The 24,954-nt window shown below is 47.1% G+C and overlaps 1 protein-coding gene across 17 annotated transcripts in view; it reads left to right on the top strand.

The window, feature by feature from the left end:
* The window catches only part of Camk2g (calcium/calmodulin dependent protein kinase II gamma), a 56,444-nt gene that overhangs the window by 10,871 nt on the left and 20,619 nt on the right, over positions 1–24,954 (top strand). For 9 of the 17 annotated variants that reach the window (XM_034497822.2, XM_034497813.2, XM_034497816.2 and 6 more), the window contains exons 3-13: positions 3,731–3,790; positions 11,387–11,441; positions 12,311–12,376; positions 15,381–15,453; positions 15,603–15,705; positions 16,134–16,217; positions 16,652–16,746; positions 17,351–17,473; positions 21,253–21,336; positions 21,569–21,611; positions 23,951–24,013. In XM_034497822.2, coding sequence (XP_034353713.1) covers positions 3,731–3,790; positions 11,387–11,441; positions 12,311–12,376; positions 15,381–15,453; positions 15,603–15,705; positions 16,134–16,217; positions 16,652–16,746; positions 17,351–17,473; positions 21,253–21,336; positions 21,569–21,611; positions 23,951–24,013 — 849 coding nt within the window. The remainder of the gene's footprint in view (positions 1–3,730; positions 3,791–11,386; positions 11,442–12,310; positions 12,377–15,380; positions 15,454–15,602; positions 15,706–16,133; positions 16,218–16,651; positions 16,747–17,350; positions 17,474–21,252; positions 21,337–21,568; positions 21,612–23,950; positions 24,014–24,954) is intronic. The other 8 variants (XM_034497812.2, XM_034497828.2, XM_034497814.2 and 5 more) reach the window with 1 other exon arrangement.

The raw sequence follows: 24,954 nt of genomic DNA, 5'->3' as shown, positions 1-24,954 counted from the left end.
GTTCTCTGGACCTTGGGCAAGCCCCCTCCAGGAGCCTCTTGTCTTCTCTCTACTCTGAGTCACTAGTAAAGCCATAGCACCCGTCCTTATTTTTAGTGCTGCCGCTGTTGTAGGGCTGTAACCATTAGCCAGTAAGAGACTTAAGAGAAGAGATAAACATTAATCTTCTGGGCCTTCCCTCAGCTGCCACCTCCGCGCATTACAAGATGCTGTTCTCCCACACCTGCCCAAGAGCTGTGGGTCAAGGGTGGTGAGCTGAGTGGTCAGAGATAGGGTGGATGAGTGGGTCTGCAGCTGGCACAGTTGGCTTGCTTGATGCCTTGGTCTCAAGACTGGGGCTGGGAGAAATGCGGTTTGCCCTGTCATATGTCCTGATTTGGGGGAGCACATACACCCCCATTAAGCAGGTTTATTGCTGCTTCCTTGAATGTTTGAGTTGGTGGAAGTCTGCAGCCATGTTGTTCTACCAGGGGCCAAAGAGTCTTTCTCTCTGGCACCAAGGGATACCAAGAAATGTTGGGAATTGGGAATTATCCAAGGTTCTCCTGGCTAAATCCTGGTCATTGGCCATGCTGAACCTGAGGGTGGGAAGAAAGGCCTGACCCAGATCTTGGGCAGCTGGGATGGATTAGCTGCTGCGTAGCAGGACCTATAATCTCTGCCTGTCCCACCTCTTTTACAAAGCAGAGCTATTGCTGGAAGGAAGGTTTAGGATGAAACTGAGGATGACTGGAAAACATTGTGAGGGAGGTCCTTCCACTCTGTCATCTTCGCATTCTCTCATGGTGACAGGCTGGCATCTGATGCTCCTCCTCCTGTTGAACCTCAAGTGACTTAACTTCTCCGGGCCTTAGTTTTATCATCTACAAAATTTAAGTAATCAAGCTGGGTGTGGCGATACATACCTTTGATTCCAGCACTCAGGAGGCAGAGGCTACCTGACCTCTGAGTTCCAGGCTGACCCGGTCAGAGTTCCAGGATAACCAGGGCTACACAGAGAAACCCTGTCTTGAAGAACCAAAAACAAATAAGGAATAATCATACCCCCTGCCTGGTTGGACCATTGAGTGGGTTATAGGACACTTTAAGGAGACACTTTCCTGTAGAGAGTAGAGATAGGATAGGAGGAAATACTATCAAGAAAGGCAAGAGGGCTATGGGCAGTAGCTCAGTTGGTAGAATTTTTCTAGCTTGTATGAGCCATGAGTTCAATCCCTAGCACTGCATAAACCATACATGACAGTGTAAAACTGTAATCTTAGCACTCAAGAGGTAGAGGCATGAAATAGAGTTCAAGGTCATCATCTTCAGCTGCGTAGTGAGTTTGGGGCCGGCCCTGGACTACATAAGGCTCTGCCTTTAAAACAGGCAGAGGGGAGGACTTGCTTATCCTGGAGAGCAGGATCAGGCTGGATTCTGTTCCCCAACTCCTGGGAGTCTTCAGGTGATGTCATCACCTTTCTCCTTCCTGTCATGGTATAGCAGTGGAGAATGAGTGATCCAAGCCTCATCACCTTCATCAGCTTTCTGGCTGCGTTACTTTGGGCAGGTTCCTTGTTTATGTAATGGAGCAAAACAGATCCCTTCCTCCCAGAGTGTCTGTTAGGATGAACTGTTGTGCATCCCTGACTCTGCCTGGCGTTCAGTAAAGTTTAGCGAGTGAGCGTTGTGACTGCTGCTCTTAAGGTCAAGCTCTTACGGAGCCCTGTTTACATGAAGACTCTGGCAAGTACAACTTAGAACCATGAACCCTCTTTGAAGAACTTAAGATAGCAGTTGTGAGGTAGGATGTGAGAAGTCTGAGAGACAGCAGTGGGAGAACGAGGAGATGATTATGAGAGAAGAAATCATATCCTGTCAAGGAGATAGGGGAAGGCTTCATGAAAGATGTGACTTTGGCCAAGTTCTAGCAGGTAGAGATAGGAGGCCGAGTGGGGAGCCTCCTTGCTCTGGGCTTTACTCTTTGCTTCCTGGAGCTCTGGCTTCCTGTGGAAGATATCAGCTCACTTGGATCTGAGGACTCAATAGATTCTGGCCATTTCCTTGAAACAGTAATCTTGGCTATACATTGCTTTGAGACTCAGATCTAAGAGTACCCCAAAGAGGAGCAAAATATGTGTCCCTTGCTCTTTCTGTGAACGGGTGTCCCAATCATGCCAGTTTCCTGTGGTTGTATAGTTAAGGATGAAGGAAGACACACCTCACGTGTGCAGTGAGCCTTTCTTCAATCATACCTACTGCTGTTATTGTTTTATTTTAAAATATTTTCATTACACTTATTTGTGTGTGCATATGTGCCTATGCCATAGCATGTGTGTGTGTGGTTGTGGATAAGAGAATAACTGTGGGAGCTGGTTCTCGCCTCTATCGTGTGGGGTCCAGGGATCCCTCAGGTCGTCAAGCTTGGTGGCAAGAATTTTAGAACCACTTGCTGAGCCTATAATTGGTATTATTTTAATTCATCAGTGCCTTGATCACCCACATCATCACTGTCAGCATCACTGTGTTTAGGGTTGTTACAAGGACCACATAAGAGAACCCGTGTGAAGCTAGCATGGTGACTGCCGGGGAACAGACTCGGTGCACCTCAGCTCAGCCCCTGTAGCCTTGGTTTGGCTTTCCAGTTGCAGTTACCTATGATCAACTATGATACAAATTTCTGGAAGATTCCAGAAATAAGCAACTAATAAATTTTAAATTGCATGTTGTCTGAGTAACACTATCAAATTTCTTGCCATCCTGCTCCATCCCACTCAGGACGTGACTCATCCGCATATCCACACAGCATACGCTACTTGCCCGTTAGTCACTTAGTGGCCTTCTTGGTTATCAGATTGATCAGCTGTTGTGGTACCTCAATGCTTTCTCCCCCTCTCTGTTCCTTCTACTTCATCCTCTGCCTCTTCCTCTGAAGGGCTGGGATTACAGGTGTGCCAAACACCGGCTGGGGTACAAGAGCACATTGTTCAGTTGTGGGGTTTGTTTATTTTTATAATATTAAGGATTGAACCCAGGATCTTGTACATGCTTAGACAAATTCTGTAACAATGAACTGTATCATCCCCCCCCCCCCCGCCCCCCAGTCCTTGGGTTTGGAGACACTGTCTCAGTATGTAGCCTAGCCTGGCCTTGAACTGGTACTCCTCCTGTCTTTAGATCCTGATCACAGGAATTACAGACGTGGCCACTATACCTACCTTTGCAGTGCTTTTGTGAAATGTTTGGTACTGTCTGGAATTTCAGGCACATCAATTGAGAGTCTTCAAATACCCCTCTTGGATGAGGGAGGTCGATTGCTACTCAGAACAACTCACTTTGTAGACCAGACTGGCCTTACACTCAGACATCTGCCTGCCTCTGTCTCCTGAATGCTGAGATTAAAGGCATGCGCTACACTCCCCCCTAAATTCTTAACACCCTAACTCAATGAAATATCTGTTCTAGAGGAAGGAGCCCAAGGTTTAGCTAAAGACCTAGATTTAAATTCTAGTGTGCCATTCACTGGTTTAAGGTGTTTAAACATCCTCCACACACAGAGACCCCAGTCACATTTCTTCACCAGGAACGGGTAGTCACAACTGTGTCCAGATTTCCTATGACTTGCTGTGTTAATTTAACAAGTTGCCAGAAATGCTTAGATGGTGCCTAAAAAATAAAGGAATATGAATAGCCAGGTAGCCAGAGCTAGAACAGATGGTTGATGACTTTTGTTTACTTTTGTCTTGTTTAGATCATCAGAAACTAGAACGGGAGGCCCGGATATGCCGACTTCTGAAACATCCAAACATTGGTGAGTGGCTGGCAGAGTCTGAGCATTTCATAGAAGGCAGGGAGGACAGAGGTTGGCTTTGTGTTTGTGAAGTTACCTCTGGTCATGGAACTTCGCCTGGGTAGGATAGTGGCTGTGTGTCAGAATTCTAAGGCTTTGTTTAGAGACCTGGGTGCTTCCTTGGCTGTGGTGCCGTCTCGGGGATGGGGTGTAAGGTTTTTGAATGTTTCAGACTCTTTCTCCTTCTGTCTTTGGGCTGACATTCAAAGTCCTCAGTGTGTGAGGTTCCGGGCTACCAGTCTGCCAGCATCCCCCACCAGAGTCATCCATAGCCTTCATGAAAGGCTCAGGATTTTGTTCCTGAACCTAAAAGAGTTTTGTCCCTTTCGAAGTGTCCTGCACACTCTGGGGGTTTCCATGGCACTCCTGTTTGTGTTCCTCAGAGCCAGGGAAGCACAGTACCCGCCTGCTTGGCTTCTCTGGAGAAGGAATGGCAAGGGCTGCTCAGATGAGGAAGGAGAAAAACTTGAGAGGATCTCTCCCTGCTCCCACCCCTGCTGGGGTACAAGAGCACATTGTTGGTTGTTCTGAAGCCTGAGAGACTCGCCTACCATAGCCCACTCTGGCTCAGTTTTACATTGTTCAGCTGAAATAGTCTTTGCCAAAAGTGTTGGCCCTGATCTGTTGCTCCTTACAGAAGGGACAGAATCTGGGCTGACTGCAGTGTTTGAGGAGAAACCCTAGTGTTGACTTGAGGCAGGGAGCATCTCCTAGGTTTTCCTGAAATCTCTGAATTATCACAAAAGACAACATGTGTTCTCAGACATGGCCTGAATATCAAGGCTGCTCCCATAGTGCCCTGGAGGCTGCCTGCTTAGCTCTTGGTGGCTAGGGCTGAGAGGGTACTAGCTGAAGAAGCTTGGTGGTGCCTCTAGAGCCTCTCAGGGCTCAGTGTGAGCCTTTATTCGAAGGAGCTGAGGTCGAGCTCCAGCCCACTAAGAGCAGCCCTGAGGTAACCAGAACTTCAACCATGCAAGGCTTTATAGATCACAGTCAGTAACTTGGATTACACCTGAAGCTGATTGGCATCACCAATGCTCTGCTTCACCTGCTTCGGTGCATTTCACGACACCAGCATCCTTAGGGAGGTTTGATGGCCTGAGAGCTGCAGGGGCTCCTGGGTAGCCTTCAAGGTTAGACTTTCACTTGAAAAACACAGCAGGGATCAGTATGCTGCCATGGATAGAAGGCAACCAGAGAGAAACACTAGAAAAACAGTCAAGAAATGAGGCATGTTCAGTCACAAAATTTAGCTAGTTCAGTGATATAAAAGTGGTATTTTTATTACTTGCAAATATTTAAAAAATGAAATTTTACACGTTGAACGAAAAGGCTTGGCTCTAAAACTACCTACTGCCCACCACTGGGAGAGGAAGCATATACCTTTAATTCCAGTACTTAGGGGACAGAGGCAAGCAAATCTCTATGAATTTGAGGCCAGGGTGTCATAAATATATTTCTCTTAAAAATAATAATTAAAAAAACAAAAACAAAAGGATAGTGAGCCCAAGGCCTGCAGAGCTATAGAGTAAGACTTTGTCTCAAAACAAAAGAGAACCAAAACCACATAAAGCTACCTACTAGCTCAGGCAGTGACTTCCCTTTATATTTCTTGGGATCAGCTCAGATAACAATGATGAATTGTGTGGTGGGGGTCAGAGGGGCTGGGGTCAGAGTGAGAGGACCTCTGCTTCATCTGGGGCATTCTGGGTTGAACATGAGAAGGTGAGGCTAGAAGAATAACAACTGAAAAGCCAACAAGAAGGGTGACAGGGGTCTAGCCTAAAACATGCCTAGCCTTCCTTGTATTATTTAGAGAAATACATTTATATAGTCCATGACCTCTCACTTTGTGTGGTTTAATACTTTTTCCCCTCTGCACTTTAGCTCAGAATAAAAGCAGATGGAGGAGCCATGCATTCCCTGTGTCTAAACTATTGGTGAGCTGTAACACCCAGGAAAAGCATGGTAAAGTCACTCTGGTGACTTTTTAGAGTGCCAGAAAGTGTTCCTCCATTTTATGGCTGCGCATGTGTCCTGAGGCATGTGTTGGTCTGAAGACCGATTCCAGGGTTAAGAGTAGGCAGAAAGAAGGGTGAGCCAGGACTGTGTTCTGAGAGCGGTGTCTGGCTGAACTCTCTGGCTCCTGGTGAGAACCAGGACTCTTGGAGATGTGGCTGAGCTCTTGGTCCAGGAGGCACGGGTTGCCATGGATCCAAACCTGGCTTGTGGCTGAGAGGAGACTGTGCCTTTAATTCACTGTTCCTCTCTCCACTGCTATGTCCTCAGTCCTCAGACCATTTAGTTCTGGCCTTTAACATTCCATGCAAAAGGAGACATGCATCCTACCCTGTAGTTGCACAATTAAAAAGGTCGACAGCAGAGATCAGATCTTCAGTCTCTTGGCTGTTCTCAGACTTGGTAGTGTTGAAATTCATAAGCATTTGGTGCAAGAAGCCAGGCAACCTGAGTTTTCCTTCAGTACATATTCTGTGCCGAGTTAGAACCTGTTGGGAGAATGAACCCTAATGTAAACTGTGGGTTCTGGGTAATGATGTATCCTTGTAAGTCCATCAGCGATAACAAATTCTGGTATGGGATGTTCATAGTGGAGAATCTGTGCATGGGAGTCAGGGGTATATGAACCTTCTGTTCAGTTTTGCTGTGAACCCAACATTGATATTAAAAAATAGAATTAATTAAAAATAAGCAAACAGTGGCTGTTTGGGTGTAAGGGTCACTGTTGAACTCAGAATGCTGAGTGAGAGAGTGGCTAGTTATAGGGAGTTAGCGGAGGAGCTGAAGTCTGAATGGAGTGCGTGCTACCTGTGATCTGCTTGCTCTCTGTTCTAAATTCTTCTAATGAATAGACTCTGTCTTCTTGCATGCTGAGCTGTTCCAGCAGTTTGTGGTTTAAAGCAGCACTTCTCAAACTTTTATGCGCTTATGAATCAGCCAGGGATCCTGTCAGAATTCAGATCCTGATTCAGTAGGTCTTGGCGGGTGGGGGCAAGGGAGTGGAGTTGAGATTTCTTCCAGCTTCAAGGTCCCCAGGTGATGTTCATGCTTTGATCTCTTCTCCATCAGTTTGTGACTTTGCAGTCAGGTTCACTGGATTTGGATTCTGACTTCCTATTTAGAAGCTGTCACTCGAGCAAATTATTTAACCCTACATGTCTGCCTGCTTTGTCCTTTGTGTCCCTTCGTGAAGTCAGCAGAAGGTTCTAAAAGGGAAGTACTGAGAGATGGAGAGCATACACACTCAGGCAGAGATTCTGAATCCCAGCTCCCCACACTTGCCCCAGCTCAGCTGTTAAATTATTCTAGCCGGGCCACAGTAAACCTCGGGCCCAGGACACATTCAGCTGATAGTAAATGTATCAAAAGCAATTGCAAAGAAAAAGGAAACTTTGTGACTGAGCTCGCCCTCACCTTTCCTCTGCTTTGGGAAGGCTGAGACCGCCACAGCTGCCTTAGGGGGACAGACTTAGTTCTGTCTGAGATCCCTGTAGTAACAGCTCATTCCTGCTGGGTTATTATTGAGGACATTTGAAAAGCATACTTTATTTTAATTTTAAATTTGTATTTGTGTGCATACAGGGCAGTGTGAATTCAGGTGTCCTCCTAGGCTTGAGGCATTGGATTCCCCAAAGACGGAGTTTCAGGAGTTGTAGGCAGTTGTAAGTTGCCGAGGGTGGCTGTGAGAACCAAACTCGGGTCCTCTGCAAGAGCGGTTGGCACTCCCAGCTGCTGAGCCAACTGTCTAGCCCCAGTTATAAACATTTTTAACAGATGCTTTTTCAGTATTGTTTGTTGTTGTTATTGTTTTGAGAAAGACTTTTAAAGTAAATATGGCAGATTGTTGGTGATTTTTGAGGAATTGGAAATAGCCACTCACAGAATTTGGGTTGTAGATTTCTTGGTCCATGAGAATGTAAAATGTTGAGTAAACCTTCTGTAGGTCGGTCCCTTTTCTCACTGATTTAGAGTATAGTAATTAGGTTTATTGCTGAACTGCAGTTGTGATTTACACTTCTCCAAGATCTTCCTGTCTGTAGACTTGGTTTGGTCATCTTGGCCTTTATGCCTTGTAATTACCATGAAATGGGCTGGGTGTCTGATGACATTATTCCATGTGTCCATGGTACCATTTATGTAACTAGTTACATACTTGTATAATTGTTAGTTAGAGCCTATCTTCTTCATGGGGTGAGCTCCGTAGTGGCAGGCCCTGGCTTCTTCTCTTCACAGCTGTATATACAACAGTGTCTGCCTCAGGGTAGCCAACCTATGAATATGTTGAACCAATTAGAATGGCCAGAGCCTGCAGGGACAGAATGGAACTTCTTTAACTAAGAAAATGGACAAAATGTCACTCTGTGATAGGAAGCATCTTGATGTTACTTTGCCAAGTTCATGGCTTCAAGTTCTGCTATGTAGTGTGACTTTGAACATTTTTTTTAGCCTGTTTCCTCTCCCTTTGGTGGGGATGTCATACATAATTGTCAGATAGAGTAAAAGTGGGGAGTCAGCAAGTCCTCTCATAAAATACTTCACGTGGGCTGGGAACCCCATGAACAAGACACTGGGTCCGATCCCCTAGCACTACATAAACAAGTTGTAGTTGTGCGTGCCCATAATCCCAGTGCTCAGGAGGAGGAGAAAAGGATAAAAGTTCAGTGTTATCCGCAGCTACGTAGTGAGTTCAAGGCCTGCCTTGGTTACATGAGATGCTGTCTTAAAAAAGTAACAGGGTGGTTGGCACATAGGAATAGCTTAATTAAATAGTAGTCACTTTAATTTAATCAAGAATCGGCTGTGCTTAACATGGCACAGTTAATTTTCTCTTCCTTGTCCTTAGTTCCTATTAATTTTCTTTACAAATTAAAAAAGAAAAAAGATATCAGCGTCATTTAGAGCCCCCTTGTCTTGGCATGCAGAACCTTTGGGGCAGGATGGCCTGAAAGGATTAGCTTTCACTCCTCTGCTAATCCCCCGCCAACCTGCACTCAGTGTGTGGCCTTCCTCTAGAAGGGCAAAGGCCTGGGTGTCTGTGCCTCTGGCCCTGCTCCTAGACCTGCAGTGCTGGGAGGCTTGGGGGTGGAGCATTGGGAGGAGGTTATCCAGGTGAGGCCAACCTCAAAGCTCTAGGCCAAGCCCAGCAGGGCAGGGCACCTGGGCTCCCTTGGGGAGTGGTTGTTAGCATCCTACCTGCTGTCCTGTCAGCTCGCACCTTGTTACTGTTAGTCATCTCCCTAATGAAACTGGTCTTTGGCTTCTGGGACAGCTGATTTCCAGGGGATTATTTGTATTACACACTTTAATGCTTTTTAATAGCAATTTTTTTTAATTAAATGGAAAGTCCTTTTGGAGGCAATGGAGCAGCCACAGCAGGACTCAGGATGAGGCACTGACTGAGACCAGGGAAGTGAACTGAGGGGGAAGGAGGAAGGCTTTGGGGAGCTTGCTCCGAGCCTGCTGTTGGAAGGGCAGCAGGTGGTCTAACTGTGGCTCCTTCATCCTAAGAGCCCTCCCCTGTCATTTGCCTGCTAGAGAAGTGAGAAGGCTTGCAGAGCCAGATAAGATCTACAGGATGGGCAATGTGGTTGTTAGCCCTGGATCTGGCCTGGCAGGCCTCTGAGTCCTCATTCCTCCTGTGAGAAAGGGAGTTGTGGTGATGTTCAGTACCTTGTGGCAGCCTTGTTGGTATTTTGCTTTCTGGCTGCTCTTGCTTCCTTGGTTGAAGGGGACACAGGAAGTGCCCCAGTCCTTAGGGATGCTTTGGCACTGGAACGGGCAGCAGTGTGGGCTTGCCAAGGAAGTGGCACCATGATTTTTTTCTGCCCAAGTACTTCACCAGTTGCTTTGGTGTCAGGCCATTCCTGAAATGCTCTGGAAGGTTTTCCTGTAACTGGTGAGGACTGGAGCAGAGGTCAAAGACACAAAGGGAGTCCTTTGAAACCAAAGGTTCCCTTTAGGAAGAGTTTGGGTGAGGGCAGAGACAAGAACACCCACATAGGTAGCCAGCGAAAATCCTGATTGTATTAGAGTGATCTCAGGGCTGGCATTTAACCCAGGGTTAGCTTTGTAGTCAGAGTCAGAAGACATCAGGTTGGTCTTTTGCCCAAGAGCCATAGAGGCAGGCATTGAAAAGGGTTGTGCTTGCCAGCCTTTCCTTGCACTTGATGAACTGAACTGCCTTCTCTGTCCACTGCCCTCTTGGACACATCTATAGTACTGTTGTAGGCACATTTGTGAATACTCGCTCATTGGCTCTGTTTGCCTATGTGGGCTGGCCACATATCTCATAGCTGCAGTCGAGCGGAGTAGCTCTTGGAGTCTGGGACCCATCAGTTAGTAACTAGTTAACCTTTGCTGAGAAACCAAAGCCTCTATGGTTCTGTTCTATACAATGGAAGTAGCAGTCATCTCAGGGCAGTGTAATAAACTCCTGAACACTCTGTCCTTCTGAAATGCCATCACCTAGCCTAGGATCTGGCACATTGTATTGTTCAAGATATGCATATAAAATCACTAGTGTATGACATAAATCTACCCCAATGCTGGCACACAGTATACCTTGAATAAATGGTTATTATGACAGGGCATGTTGGTGTACGCCTATAGTCCTAGTATTCTAGATAATAAGGCAGAAGGATTGCCATAAGCTCTAGACCAACTAGGCTACATAGCAATATTCTATCTCAAAAATAAGGGCTAGGCATAGTGACATACTGCCCCTTTAATCCCCAAACTGGAGAGGGCAGGAGCAGGCAGATCTCAGTTAGTTTGAGGCCAGTCTAGTCTTCATCACGAGTTCTAGGCCAGCCAGGGCTATATAGTGGGACTCTGTCTCAAAAATAAAGGGATAGGGTATATGGCAGAGCAGAAAGTGTGCCTCAGTAGGTAGTGTTTGCCTATATACGTGAAGTCCTGGATCACGCAGCAGCACATTAACTAGGTGTGATGACATATGTGTGTAATTCTAGCATTTGAGAGAGAGGCAGGAAGATCACAAGTTCAGGGTTGTCCACAGCTGCGTATTGAGTTTGAGGTTGTATATACAAACCTTGTCTCAAAGCAGTTGCTGTATCGGCTGCCTAAGTATGTGTGTGGCCTGCTCTACATGCCTTTCTGACGGCTCTACCTTTTCCCAAACCCTTTCATCCTCCCGCTCCCACTTGCTCCTCTGGAAGAGCTCCTGGGCTCTCCCATCTTGTCTGTGTCTATTCCTGTGCCACACATCGTGTCTTAGGTGCGCCTTCCTTGGGACTAGCCCCACGACAGGTTCTTGCTTTTCTCCATCTGACTGATTTTCTGAGCCACGAAGCTTCAGTCCCTTGCCTCAGTCTGCAGTGGAAACCAAGCACTAGTCTCTTGCTGTGACTGTGTACCCGTGGCCCAAGGGGTACTAGGCACATTGCCACTTTTCTCTGCAGCATCTTCAGAAGCAAGCCCTGTGAGGCTGACGAGATTGGGGCTGGGTGGGGTTGCTACTGAGAATAGGATTTCTGAGTTCTTTTCCGCTAATCTCTGTTCCCATCTCCTCTCTTACAGTGCGTCTCCATGACAGTATTTCTGAAGAAGGGTTTCACTACCTCGTGTTTGACCTGTAAGTGCCACTTTCTGAGCGTATGGGGACCTTTCTCTCCAGCTGACTGAGGATGAAAGCTTGGGAAAAGCTAAACCAGGCCTTCGACCTCTGCCAAGGGCTTCTTCCCATAGCTTGAGGGAAAGGACTGGTGAAGTTTCTCTGGGGATGAGTGTGCCTGCCCAAAGCCACGCCCCCTCAGCGTCTCATTGTTCCTCACTGTCTCCTAGAGCCTGAGCCCCAGGGTGGCCTTACTCCCTCCTTTCTGTTCTGTGCATAACTTGTACCGATGTTTGTTTCTTGTTTCTTGGTGTGTCTCCCTTATTGGAGAAATAAAATAATGACTCTTTGTATGTCCTTAAATTCTGGGAAGTTGGAAGTAGCTTTTAGGAGTCACGAACTGCGTTTCATTTGTCTCTCTTCCACTTTGGTTGTTCTTTAATGTCTTAGGAGTGGCTCTTTACTTCCTGGAAAGCCCTGTTGAGTGTCATCATGGTTGAGCTTCTGTGTCTGTGATCTCATTATTCTTCAGCTCTGGCAGTAGGTCTGCCTTTGCACTGCCATAGATACTGTCCGGAATGGTCTCACGGAAAGCTCTGACTTTTGTAGTTAGAATATTTTTCATGGATCCCTTATATCTTCATCACTCTCTGAGTGTTAGTGATTCTGTTAGGTTATGGAACCAGAACTGTCAGGAAGGAGGGGAGAACCCATGTTAGCCCATGGAGAACGCCTGTGCCATTGAAGGATGAACATGTTCTGGGCTCCCAAAGTACATAGGGAGTTGGGATGGTTCTAAAAGCTGTTTTACTGTATGACTGTTACCTTCTGGATACTGGAGTTGGCCAATGGGCCCCACTTCTTCTGACCATTTCTTCTGTTGGTTACAGTGTTACCGGAGGGGAGTTGTTTGAAGACATTGTGGCCAGAGAATACTACAGTGAAGCTGATGCCAGGTAAGAGGAATCTTGGTTATTTGAGTGAAGCCCTTTGAATTAGGATTGAAATAAGTCCTGGCTCTGTCGTGTGTGTGTGTGTGTGTGTGTGTGTGTGTGTGTGTGTGTGTGTTATTTGAGTAGTCTTTGGACTCTTGTCTGAACAAGAGCCTATAAAGATGCTGTAGGGCTGTACTCTGTGCATATTATCAGATGTTAAATATTCAACATGCCTAGATTAATTTCTTTCAAAGCCTCTTCTAGGTTGCCTTTATCTACCTCCATACCATTTCCCCCACTATTATGTACTCACAAGCATGCCCAATGATCCCTCACTTTGTCACTTTACCACCATGACCAGCTCAGCATGAGGACGTGTCTCTATCAAAGCCAGTGGCTCTCCTATGACAGCACAGTCCACCTGTATCAAGGTGCTCAGGTGCCAGTGTGGCCTGCTTTGCCCACCTTCTCTCTTCCTCTTTACAGCCTGGTTTTTGTTATCCTGCCTACAGCTTCTCTGGCTCAGGCTGCCTCTAGAGAGAGGGGGAGTGCCGCTTCCTCACGAATTTCTCAACCCTGAACAGCCGATGTTTGCTGATCAACTTCAGATGCCTCAGCCTGGGGGAAAATTCTCAAGTGGAGAGATGAATTCCAGTGCCAGCAGGGGAGGACCAGGCTGTGGGTGGGAGGAGGCAGGATAGCTCAGGGAGCTTGGGGGTGGGAGGACTGTACCAGTGGACTTGGCCTGGCTCTGCTGGGACACTTCGCACTTTTGCCATTTTTGGCCAGAAGGCTCTCCCTGCTAGCTGGGCTCTGTTCTAATTATATATTTCTGTGGAGACTCGCCTCTGAAGCTCAGTCTTAAAGATCCTTTGGCAAACTGTTGGGCTCTGTGCTGTAGGAGGCCCTGAGCCCCAGTGTCCAGGTCTGATGACACCCATTGACCCTTTGACTCTCATAGGAGCCTCAGTACCAGATTTCAGAGAAACAAACTGTAAGTGCAGGCTACATAGGCTGGCACACCTGGATCTTCTGCAGGTCTGCCCTGCACACCTGCTGGAGGCTGCTGACTGGGCACGTACCAGCATTCTTCAGCCTTAATGGTACTGGCCTTTAGCACAGATAATTTTTTTGTTATGAAGGTCTCTCCTATGCACGAAGAGAACTTAGAAGCATACCACTCAGCAGAGCTCTAGGAGAGTCCCCCATTCCAAGTTGTGCCAACCAGAATTATTTCCAGACATTGCCAGATGTCTCTCGGAGGGCACACTCACCCTCCAAGTGAGTGGAAACTATTGCTCTGGAGACACCTGCTGCCCAGAATCAGACTATAGGACTAGCAAGGCGGGCAGTCTGCTCTAATAAACAGGACCAAAATAGGGCTCTGAGCTAGGCTGGCTTTCTCTGTGCAGAATCATAGAAATGCTATGTAGACATCCTATTCAGAGCCCTTTTAAATATATTTCTAGAAGGAATCTATGTGCTTCTCTTATCTGCCTACTAGATGAGAAACTTTAGAGCATTTAATATCTTAGGTAGTACAAGAAAACACCATAAGAGTCACTCAGTCAATGTTTGAACAAGTGAAGGCTTGTGCCCACTGCTGCTGTCTTCCCAAGTTACAGCATAAGCTTCTCTAAGAAAAAGTTTGCTTATGAGGAAAGAGAAGGAAGGGGTTGGAGGGTCTCACCTTCCTTAGGGATATTTAGCATCTTTCAATCCCTAAGGCTCTGTCACTCTGGAAAACCCACATAACTTTACCTGGGCCTCACTTTCCATCCCTGTGGAGAGTGTTGAGGAGGGAAGAGCGCTCTTAGATTTGAATGTTGTGGCACACATCCGTAATCCCAGCCGTCCTGAAGCTGAGGTAGGAAGAGCATGAATCCAAGGCCAGACTGGGTCACATAGCAGGTTGCAGGCCAGCTTATGCTACATAGCAGGAAGATTCTCCTTCAAAACAGGAAAAGAAGGAAGGAAGGGAGGAAGGGAGGAAGGAAGGACGGAAAAGGAACCTTTATATACTGTTGGTATTGTAAATTAGTATAGCCATTTTTGGAAAACAGTATGGATGTTTCTCAGAAAAATTAAAAATAGAAGTACCATATGATCCAGCAATCCCACTACTGGGTAAATACCCAATGAAATTAAAATCAGGATGTTAAAGAAATGTCTGTACACCCACGTTCATGGCAGCATTATTCACAATAACCAAGATATGGAAACAACCTGAGTGTCCATTAGCAGATGAATGGATTAAAAAAAAAAAAAAGAGTAGTGTATACTACTGAGCCCTTAAAAGGCTGAGAAATTCTGTCCCTTATGAAGGATAGGTGAGCCTAGATGAGGTTATGTTCAGTGAGACAAGCCAGGCACAGGAACACAAATACCACATGGTCTTACTTACATGTGGAATCTAAAAAAGGATGATCTCATGAGGTAAAGAGGAATGGTGGTTAGCAGAAGCCAGAATGGGTGGGTGTGGGTGAGGACAGGAGAGTTGGTGGTCAGATAGGAAGGATGGGCTCCCACGTCTTACTTAAGCACAGCAGGTGATTATACTTTGTAATGTTTTGGTTGGGTTGGTTTGGTTTGGTTTAGCATTTTCAAGACAGCATTTTTTTTTTTTATTTAGCCCTGGGTGTTCTGGAATTCACTCTGTAGATCAGACTGGCCTTAAACTCAGAGATCCACCTGCCTTTGTCTCCTGGGTGCTAGGATTAAATGTGTGTGCCACCTACACCTGGCAGTGTTTTAAATGAACAGAAAAGCATTTTAAATGTTCTCACTAGAAAGAATAAACATTTGAGGTGAGGTATATGGTGGTATACCTGTAACAGAATATCACATTGTTCATCAGAAGTCAATAGCTATTTTTCAGTTTAAAAAATAAAAACAAAATAGGTTGATCTGGATAACATCCGAAGCCCAGGGTTCTAGCTTCTTTTTTGGCGAGTGTGGTCCGTACTGGCAGTGATTGGTGAGGTGGTTTAGCCCTGCACTGATATTGCTTTTGCTGCTCTTTCAGTCACTGTATACATCAGATCCTGGAGAGTGTTAACCACATCCACCAGCACGACATTGTTCACCGGGACCTGAAGGTACTCAACCAGACTGACTGCCTTTGCCTCCTGCTTGTGACTTGTTGGCGCCACCTGGTGCTAGGTAGTGGTACTGCGTGAGCCCAGAGTAGGCTCCCTTTGGGCTCCAGGATGGATGCCTCATAAGGTTCTCCTTGTTCCTTCTGCAGCCTGAGAACTTGCTGCTGGCGAGTAAATGCAAGGGTGCTGCGGTCAAGCTAGCTGATTTTGGCCTGGCCATCGAAGTACAGGGAGAGCAGCAGGCTTGGTTTGGTAAGGGTGACCCTGTCTTCCGAGAATGCAGCCTCCGCCCTTCCTCCTTTTCCTGGTCTGCCTTCCTCTTTCAGAACTAGAAGTCAGGCCTTTAATGGTCCTGGCCTTTCAGAAAAGGGGGGGGGGGCGGGCACTGAGGTCCCTCCTGGCCCTCATGACTCAGTACAGTGTGTCTGGCTGCTGTCAGCACTGCATTCTTATTGCCTCTGGGGAGGTGTTTGAGTTCCTGGTAGGCACAAGTACTTGTCCTCAGATTTAGATTCCAGGCACTGCACGCAGCCCAGCCTGTCATCTTTTGCAGCCTGGGTGCTGAGAGCTTATATAGTAAAAGCAACCAGCATTAGAAGGGCTTTGGAGGAAATTACAGATGTGGACTTATTGGGAGAGAAAGTGGGTTTAGTTCGGCTCTGCCCTCTCTTCTGCTACAGGTTTTGCTGGCACCCCAGGTTACTTGTCCCCTGAGGTCTTGAGGAAAGATCCCTATGGAAAGCCTGTGGATATCTGGGCCTGCGGTAAGCCCATTCCACACCCTCAGCTCTTTGATGTTATGGGCCCCTGGCTTCCTGTGATGACAAGAAAAGAGGCGTTACATTCATTCCTTCTGAGTGCCTGCTGTGTGTGAGATCATGGTGCTTGCTTTCCTTCCCTTGTGAGAACTGTTTCTGTCATGCCCTCCTCCCAAGTAACTTCCTGGATTATGTTGTGTCCTTGGAGAAGGACTTGTCCACACCTTAGAGGATAGACTAAAGAAGTCTCTGACACGGCTTGGTGCCATAAGGAGTGAGGCACAGCAGGAGGAACTAGTGGTACAGTGTTATCGACTGGCACCCACCTTTAACTCTGGCCCGGCCTTGCCTTTCTGGGTGGTTCTGAGCCCTGCATGGCCTTTCTTGGTTCCTCAGGGGTAGGTGACTGACCCCAGTGACCTGTGTGTTCTGTCTCGCAGGGGTCATCCTGTATATCCTCCTGGTGGGCTACCCTCCCTTCTGGGATGAGGATCAGCACAAGCTGTATCAGCAGATCAAAGCTGGAGCCTACGATGTAAGGATGGGTTTTCTGAGAGCTGAGCAGTTACTCCTGGAAGGACAGATTCCCTGCCCCTAAGGGTCTGTCCAAGGGAGTAGTGTTATTATCATTTGATAACAGGGCATCAGGGGACTTTGAGGACCCAAGGATGGGCATACAGGACTCAATTCTTGCCACCTTATATACAGGGAACAGATTTAAAAAAAAAAAAAAAAATGTTCCTGTTATAAAATTAAGGAACTCAGTGAAGCCCTTTAGTATATTTCCACAAAGAATAGGGAAACTACACTGTGTGTTACAGCTTAGAGGGAGGGTTTTAGAGGCTTCCTCCACTGCTTTGGTTCCTTGGACATATTACAAAGCCTGTTTGCTCCTTAGTAGAAAAAGAAAGGTGAAGCAGAAAATGTCAGAGTTCCCTTCCTTCACTGATTGGATACATTGGCAAGCTAACACTTACTATTCTGTCTTCCTTTCTGGGTCTTTAAGTTGACACAGCGTATCCAACTCTTGGGTACCACAAAGCATCACAGTTATAAGAGTTGGAATGAAGTCAGACTATGTTTCAGGGTAGAAGGCTCACAAATTTCCTGTCTCCCTTTCCCTTGTTCCCACTCCTTAGTTCCCATCACCAGAATGGGACACGGTCACTCCTGAAGCTAAGAACTTGATCAATCAGATGCTGACCATAAACCCTGCAAAGCGTATCACGGCTGACCAGGCTCTCAAGCACCCATGGGTCTGTGTAAGTGTCTTGGCCCTGGTCTTGGAAATTGAGGGTGGCAGCCCTGGTGTACTCCTTGCACTTCTCACAGAAGGATTCAGGAGGGGGGCAGAGGGAGTGGGGAGTGGAGTCCAAGGTCAATAAATGTCGTCAGGGGGACTTGGGAGTTAAAAAGTGCCCGTGGGTCTTTACTTATCTCTCCTATCTCCTACATCTTGTTGTTTGGCTCTGTTCTTGAATTAGAAGAGGTAGTTGATGTTGGAAAACAGCTGATACCCCAATGTGAAGTCCCAAGGTTGGGATATACGTTGGCCTCAACTCTGACAAGGACCCAGTGAGTGAACAAAAGAGGCTTCTAAAGTATTAAAGCCGCCCCTGAAGCGCAGCTGGGAGGCTCTCAGCTGAGTTTGGATAGCCTCTTAGGCTATCGGTGTAGGCTGATACACTGCTTCCATTCACGGTTCTATCAAGCAGAAACAGCTACTTCCAGACAAAGGAAAGGGTCTGGTATAGTATAGCATCCTGAACTATGATGTGTTTGTCATTTCTCATGTTTATTAAATGTCCTTTTGTGCTGGTCACCAGACAGTTCCTGGAGATGAGTGGGGCCATGATCTTTGCCCCAAAGATTTAGGGAACAGACATTCAAACAAGCAACCATGCCTGTAATCTGACACATTCAGGAGTGTCTCCTGCCCCTCATAGGCATTAGGGTCACAGAAGGTTTTGTGGAGAAGGCAATCTATCCAGGTGTTACCCTGCAGACAGAGGTTAATATGGAGAAAATGAGAGGCCACAGGAGATGGTCACCTGTAAGGAATGTTAAGTAGTTTGGTTTACCATGACTGGGATTGCAAAAAAAAAAAATTAGGAAAAAAAAAAAAAAAGAATGGGGTGGGGTGCATGCTTTTAATCCCAGCACTTTGGAGGCAGAGGCAGGTGGATCTCTGAGTTTGAGGCCAGCCTGATCTACAGAGGAAGTTCCAGGACAGCCAGGGCTATACAGAGAAACCCTGCTTGAAAAACCAACCCCAAAAGATTGTATGTCCTACCAGCTTCTGCCTGAAGAGTTGACGTTTATATTCTAAAGTGTAGAGCTTTAAAGAGAGCATGCTGCTTGCGTTTTACATCACGTTGGAAGCTCTATAGAAAATGGAATTGCTGAGGCTGGAGGCAGAGAGGCAAGAAGCTGTCACAACTGTCTCAGGAAGGCCAGGTGAGGTCTTAGCTGAGGGGGAGGATGGAGTAATAGGTGGTGCTGCAAATTCCAAGAGACTCTGAAGGATTTAATGTCTGAGCCTAAGGAGTGAAGGAGAGGGCAAGTCGATGGGTGCCTTTCAGTTGGTTTCATTGGCCAGGAACAGATGGCAGACAGTTCACAGACCCAGAAGAACTAGATGGTGTTTTGTGGGCACTGAGTGTGGCATTAAAGAACCAGCGCCTGAGGCACCTGAGCAATAAGTGTGGCTGTATGGTCTGGGCATGTGGTTTAATGGTAGAATGCTTTATTGGCATACATGAAATCCTGGGTTCCCATACCAGTACCAAAAAGAGGGCATGGAACATGGAAAAGAGGGAGCTGTAGAGATGAGAAGTTGGAAATGTGGCCTGTCATTTCTTCATACGTGATAGTGAGGATTTGGAAATATATGAAGTTGTTCTTGTGCTGAGCAGATTTCTATCGTAAGCTTGTGTTGCTTCAGCAAGAGAGGAGATGCCTGCTAAATACCAGCATCTAAGGACACGGAGAGTAAATGAGCCATGCACAGAGGTTGAGAAGAAGACTGTATAATCAGAGAAGACACAGGAACTAAGAACAAGTGGGCCTTAGTGAGAACAGCAGCAGCCAGATGCTGAACGAGTCCTCGACTAAAATAGGAAGGAACCTCTCCAGCTCTGACCGACAAGAGGCCATGGTTTCATAGTTTCACAGAGATAGCGGAATAGGATGGGGAGAGAAACTCACTTGTCTCCAGATAACTGAGGCTGAGAAGGCTGGGAAGCCAGGCAGTGAAGGAGCATGTGTCAGATATTCCTTAGAGGAAGAACATGGGTCAGGAAGCTTTGTACACATAAATATTTATACATATAAATGTTCACTGTTAATTGTGATAATTAGCACATGCACTATTCACCACCCCACACGCCTTCTTTCCAGCCTCCAGGAATCACTAATACTTGTCTTTACTTTTAAATTTTACTTTAAAATTTTTATGTGCATGAGTGTCTTGCCTACATGTATGTAGATGCACCACATGAGGCCCTGGTGGCCTTGGAGGCCATAAGAGGGCATTGGATCCCCTTGGAACTGAAGTTAGCAGATGGTTGTGAACCACCATGTGGGTTCTGGGAACTGAACTGGGTCCTCTGTATGAACATTTTTTTTTCCATATAGATGAGGGAACAAATAGTAAGTACTGCCTGTATGTGTATCTGGCTTATTTCACACAATTTCCTCCAATTCTAGTGGGTGTTGTTATTGTTGTTGTTATTCTTGTTTTTTGAGATTTTGTTTGTTGGAAGTTTGAATATAATGTAAAGATTACAAAAGAGAATCTAATGCAGAAAGAGATTGACTGAAGAAGGACGAGTTCAGAGAGCAAAGGGAGAGCAGGGTTTCTGAGCCTAGGCCAGAGGTCTACCCTGGGCGCAAGGTAGTCACACCTGAGACTTGGGTTAGGATGCAGGTAGGGAAAATCAGTATGGAGGTGGGTACTAAAGCAGAAACAGGGCATGTGCGATAGCCTCTTATTTCTCTGTGGGGAATTTTACACACACACACACACACACACACACACACACACACACACACACACACACACACACGAGTGGGGGAAAGATAAAGAAGCTGCAGAGAATTAGTTTAGGAACCAGGCAAGGTGGTGGGCACTTTAGGTCATAGAGCCTAAGCCTAGCATTTACTTTCAACCTGGCTGACTGAGTTAGCAGTCGTAGAGTGATAACCAGCCTACCTAGGCACGCAAGAACCACAGAAGTGCTGATGGTTGGAGGTCATTTTTATGGCCCGCTACTTACAATCCTGTAGTTCTCTGTAGCCCCCAGGGACATCATTACATCATAGTATTGCATAGCAAATGATGTTTACATTAGGACCCTGAGATGTCAAGGGTATGCCAACCACATCTAGTGGACTCAGTTTAAGGAGGCAAGGGAAAAAAAATAATACATTGGGAAAAAAAAAAAAAAAAAAAAAAAACCTTCCAAGATGATGAAAAGAGGAGAGAGCATAGTGGTGCACATCTGTAATGCTTGGACTTGAGAGGCTAAGGCCAAAGGTCATGAGTTCAAGGCCAACCTGGGGCTATGACACAGAAAACAAAGATAATTTCTGCTTCAAGGTAATTCTCAGCTTTTCAGAACACAGTTTGATTGAAGACCTCATGGGTACTCTGCAGAGCAGGAGCCTGTCTCCCCTGTGCAGTCTGCACTACAGCAAGTACTCCATAAACAGTTGCTAAAGCAGTCACTGGACCAGGATCACATCACACCAGATACTCTCTCCTTCTCAGCTGCCTTTGAAAAGCTCTGTTGGCACCCATATGTAACATCAATTATTGGTTATTCTCTTGCTCAAATTGTCCTTACATAACCTTGAGTTGGTGGTGGCACTTCTGTTCTAAAGGCTTTTTCTCTTCCGTGGCCTCGTCTGGTCAGCACTGGGATAGCAAAGTGTATGGCCCTATCCTGGCTCAGCCATCAGTGCTCAGGAGATGGGGAACAAAGGTAGGGGGAGGGGATCTGTGATGGGAATCTCATGGGCATATCTGTTTGGCTTTCAGCAACGGTCCACAGTGGCATCCATGATGCATCGCCAAGAGACAGTGGAGTGCTTACGCAAATTCAATGCCCGGAGAAAACTGAAGGTGGGCCTTACTTCCGAATCACTGGCCTCTCAGAACTGGGGCTTTGGACAGTATAGCTCCTGCCTGGTCCCACAGGGAAGCTCCCTCCTGCTGGGACTGGGCTGTGAAGGTTGTTCATATTGGGGTACCAGAAAACTCATGTCTTTAGGCTCTGGCCAAGAGCTGCCTTTGCCTGAGGCCAAGCTGCCCTTTCCTAAGGTCCATCTGAACTCACAGACTCTCTTTCCCACAGGGTGCCATCCTCACAACCATGCTTGTCTCCAGGAACTTTTCAGGTATGTGTTCCCAGCTGTGCACTTTTACTCTGCAGAGGTGAGTGGGCCAAGAATGGAATCTGGTCAGTCCAGGCTGCGTAGCTGTCTCAGGCAGGCAGCACCTGAGGATGAACAAGGATCCTCTTATGAGGGCAGCTGCTACTGGTTTCTGTTACCCAGTGTCTTAGATGTGGAGGGAAGGGCTTTTCTGAGGCTCACAATTTATGAATTCTGTTTCTTCAGACCACCTAAGAGTAGCCTGCCCAGCTTCCCATGCGGCTTATCACATCTGTGTGTGATTCTTTAACGATTCTTCATACTCTAAGATATGAGCCAGTCTAGGGTATTGGAGAGTGTGCTGGGGGAAAGAGAGATGAGATAGTGTCTTCTCAGTTACACCCACCTAAGATCATCTCTTACTTCACTTGCGGTACCAAGAAGAGGTACTGAAACCTTTTGCACTGACTGAGGCTTACGGTACTCTCTGACATTAGCTATAAAAGTAAAGAGACCAGTGGTGGACAGGTAAATTTGCATGACATACTGAGAGAATTGGGTCAGTGATTTGCAAATCACACTTTCTTTTTAAGATGCAAGACATTCCAGTCCTCTTACCCCGTTCTTACCTTCACTGTTCGCCCTCAGTTGGGAGCACAGTGGCTTTTCTGTGAGGAAAAGATTGATGTCAAGACTTAACTGAAGGCAGAGAGGTCTCTACCCAGCTTGCTTTGCCCCTTGGTCCTTCCTTCCTCTAACCCCCAGCCTTGCTGTTGTGGTTGAAGACCCACCCCTTTCTCATCCTTCTAACAAGACTCTTCCCTGGCTTATTTCCTGCACCGCCATGAGAGGGGCTTGTGAGGGAGTGCCAGCCACCTAGCAGCTACAGTAGGTAGCTGTTTTGGGCAGGGCTTGCATCTTTGAGCTCAGGTCCTGCTGGAACCTGGTTCTGGGTAACTGGAGAGTTTTGGGTTGGAGGAGGCGTCAGGCAGGAGAGCTAGTGCTCTACAGACTCTAGCCTTGGACCACAGGGCTCCAGGATGTCAGGACTGGATAGTGAGCCCAGGATAACCCTGGTTTGGAGGCGTACTCCTATGTTGAGTTCACACTAGAAGGTCATGCTGTCCTCCAAGAGGGAGAGCAAAAGCATGTGGTTTGTTGCCTCCCACAGAGATAGGGTGGCAGCCCCCCACAGTACTCCCTATCCTGTAAGGACTTGCAGCTTTGTTTTCTTGATTTCAGAGCCTTCTGAGAGGATGCTCAAGGCATTTCTGAGCTGCCTGTGCAGTGATCTTTCCTCTCTCTTCTGAGTCAAAGAAACATGAAGACAGGCTGCTGCTGCTGCTGCTGCTTCTGTAGCCTGGCCAGTCAGAAGCAAGTGCCCTGTCCTGTGATCTTGGGCTGCAAGTCTGTCTCCCTGTCCATTCCAGGACATGAGTGTCCTGGTTTTAGGCAGTCAGGCTCATTAGGAAAGAGCTTTGACTCGAGAGCCTCTGGCCTGTGAGCTCACTTTATCCTCGGTCAGAAGGGACAGCACAAATGAAAGAGGGTTCTAAGCTTTCCATGTTGGCTTCTCCTGCCCTGAATTTGGACGAGTGAGGACAGGGCTACAGAAAGAAACTTCTATAGCTGTGATGAAGGATAGAGTCACCTGTTTCTTTAGGCATAAACTAGACTGCTTCCCAAGTGGATCCATGGGGTACACGAGTAGTTGGAAAGATGTTGACATCTAACTAACTTGGACAGCCTTTCTTTTGTCTCTGGGGCGCCCTTCTTGGGTATCTTCATCCTCAGTGCACAATGAAATATGACTGAGGAAAGCAATCTCTCTTTGCTCACTGCTTACAGGGAGAGAGACCTGTATCTAAGGAAGGAGCTGGGGCTTACCCATAAAGGTAGCTGCCCAAGGGCCATATGGGAGCTTTACCATGCCCCAGTCCCACTCTTACTTGGAATGTCATGAGGGAAATGCTCTGTGCTCCAGGCACTCTGATAACAGGCTCATTTAAAACTGAGCGTGGTTTCCTCAGAAAAAGTACCTGCCTTCCACCAGGTCAGGCTCTTAAAGTGATTGTGGGGACAAGCAATGAAGCCATTGCCATTAATTAGAGGCATGGTAGTCTCTTCAGCCTGTCCAAGCCTCACAGGCCCCCAGACTGCTATAGGGCTGACTGTTCCTGCCTCCTCAGTCTGTCCCCTGGTGCCTCCTCTACCCCAGCTCGGCTGGCTTGGCCATGCCACCTGGGCCTTGCTGTGCGTGGGCAGCCAGCAGTTCCTACGCCTCATGCTGGGGCATGCTCGCTGCTGACTGGCCCCCGTGGCTTTGCGGCAGCTCTGTGCACTGAGAGATTGTATCCCCTCAGTTGGCAGGCAGAGCTCCGCCCCCGCCTCGCCTGCCGCGAGCGCCGCCGGCCTGGCCGGGCAAGGTACGTGGCATGAGTCCTCCCTGACCGCCTGCCTTGGCTCCCTGCCACCCCAACAGTAGGGCCAGCATGCCAGGCCCACTCACCAGGGAGGCGAGTCCCATGCTTGCGGGCTGAGATGGGCATGCCATATGGACCACCTAACTTGGCATCTGCAAGCACATTGATGTTATGAAGGCCCCTAACCAGCCGTGCATGCTGGGCGCTTGCCAACTCTCAGGAGGCAGTAGCCTGGGGACTTGGAGTTGGGCAGTAGGAGCCTTTCCTCCAGATGGCCCAAGGGCTTGACCTGCAAACAACCCTGGGCATGGCCTGAAGCTGTCTGGTGCTAAGACTAGACTTTTGCAGCACCATTTAAGACCCTTCAGTGAAAGCCTCAAAATTTTTGGAGCCTGGAGTTTACAGACCTCCAGGTGTAAAAGGCTGTGTAGTACAGAATCTATAGGGTCAGTGGTCCCTTGGTTTGAATTCTAGCCCTGTCACACACTGAGCAAATCATGTCGGCTCTCCTGTCCCTGATTCTCTCATCTCTGTAATGGTCTTTACAAGGAACACAGAGATACTAAGAACATGTATGTTGTAGGTTCTCAGCTCTGCCTATACAGGACCACCAGCCACCTGGGAGCTCATTTTTAAAAAAAATACTGATGCCAAGGTCCCACCCCAAACAAAGTCAGGATCTTTATCGGATGGGACAAGTACAAGTGTTTTTAAAAGTTTTCCAAGTGATTCTAGTGGTCGTCCTGAGTTGAAAAGCAGCTGATAAGTATAACAGTAGGCAAATCAGGCTTACTGCTATAGACACATTAAAGCTTTACTTGCCCACATACAGAATGGCTGGAGAAAAAAGATCAAGGCCATTTTTTGAGAACCAAAATGTTGTGATGAAGTTATGTTCTTTCTCTCACTGGCGAAAGAGAACATGGCTTAGACAGGAATGGCCG

Source organism: Arvicanthis niloticus, chromosome 3, assembly GCF_011762505.2.
Source record: "Arvicanthis niloticus isolate mArvNil1 chromosome 3, mArvNil1.pat.X, whole genome shotgun sequence".
Classification (NCBI taxonomy): Eukaryota; Metazoa; Chordata; class Mammalia; order Rodentia; family Muridae; genus Arvicanthis; species Arvicanthis niloticus.
Note: the sequence above shows the minus strand (reverse complement) of the source record. Positions and strands in the feature narration are given on the sequence as shown.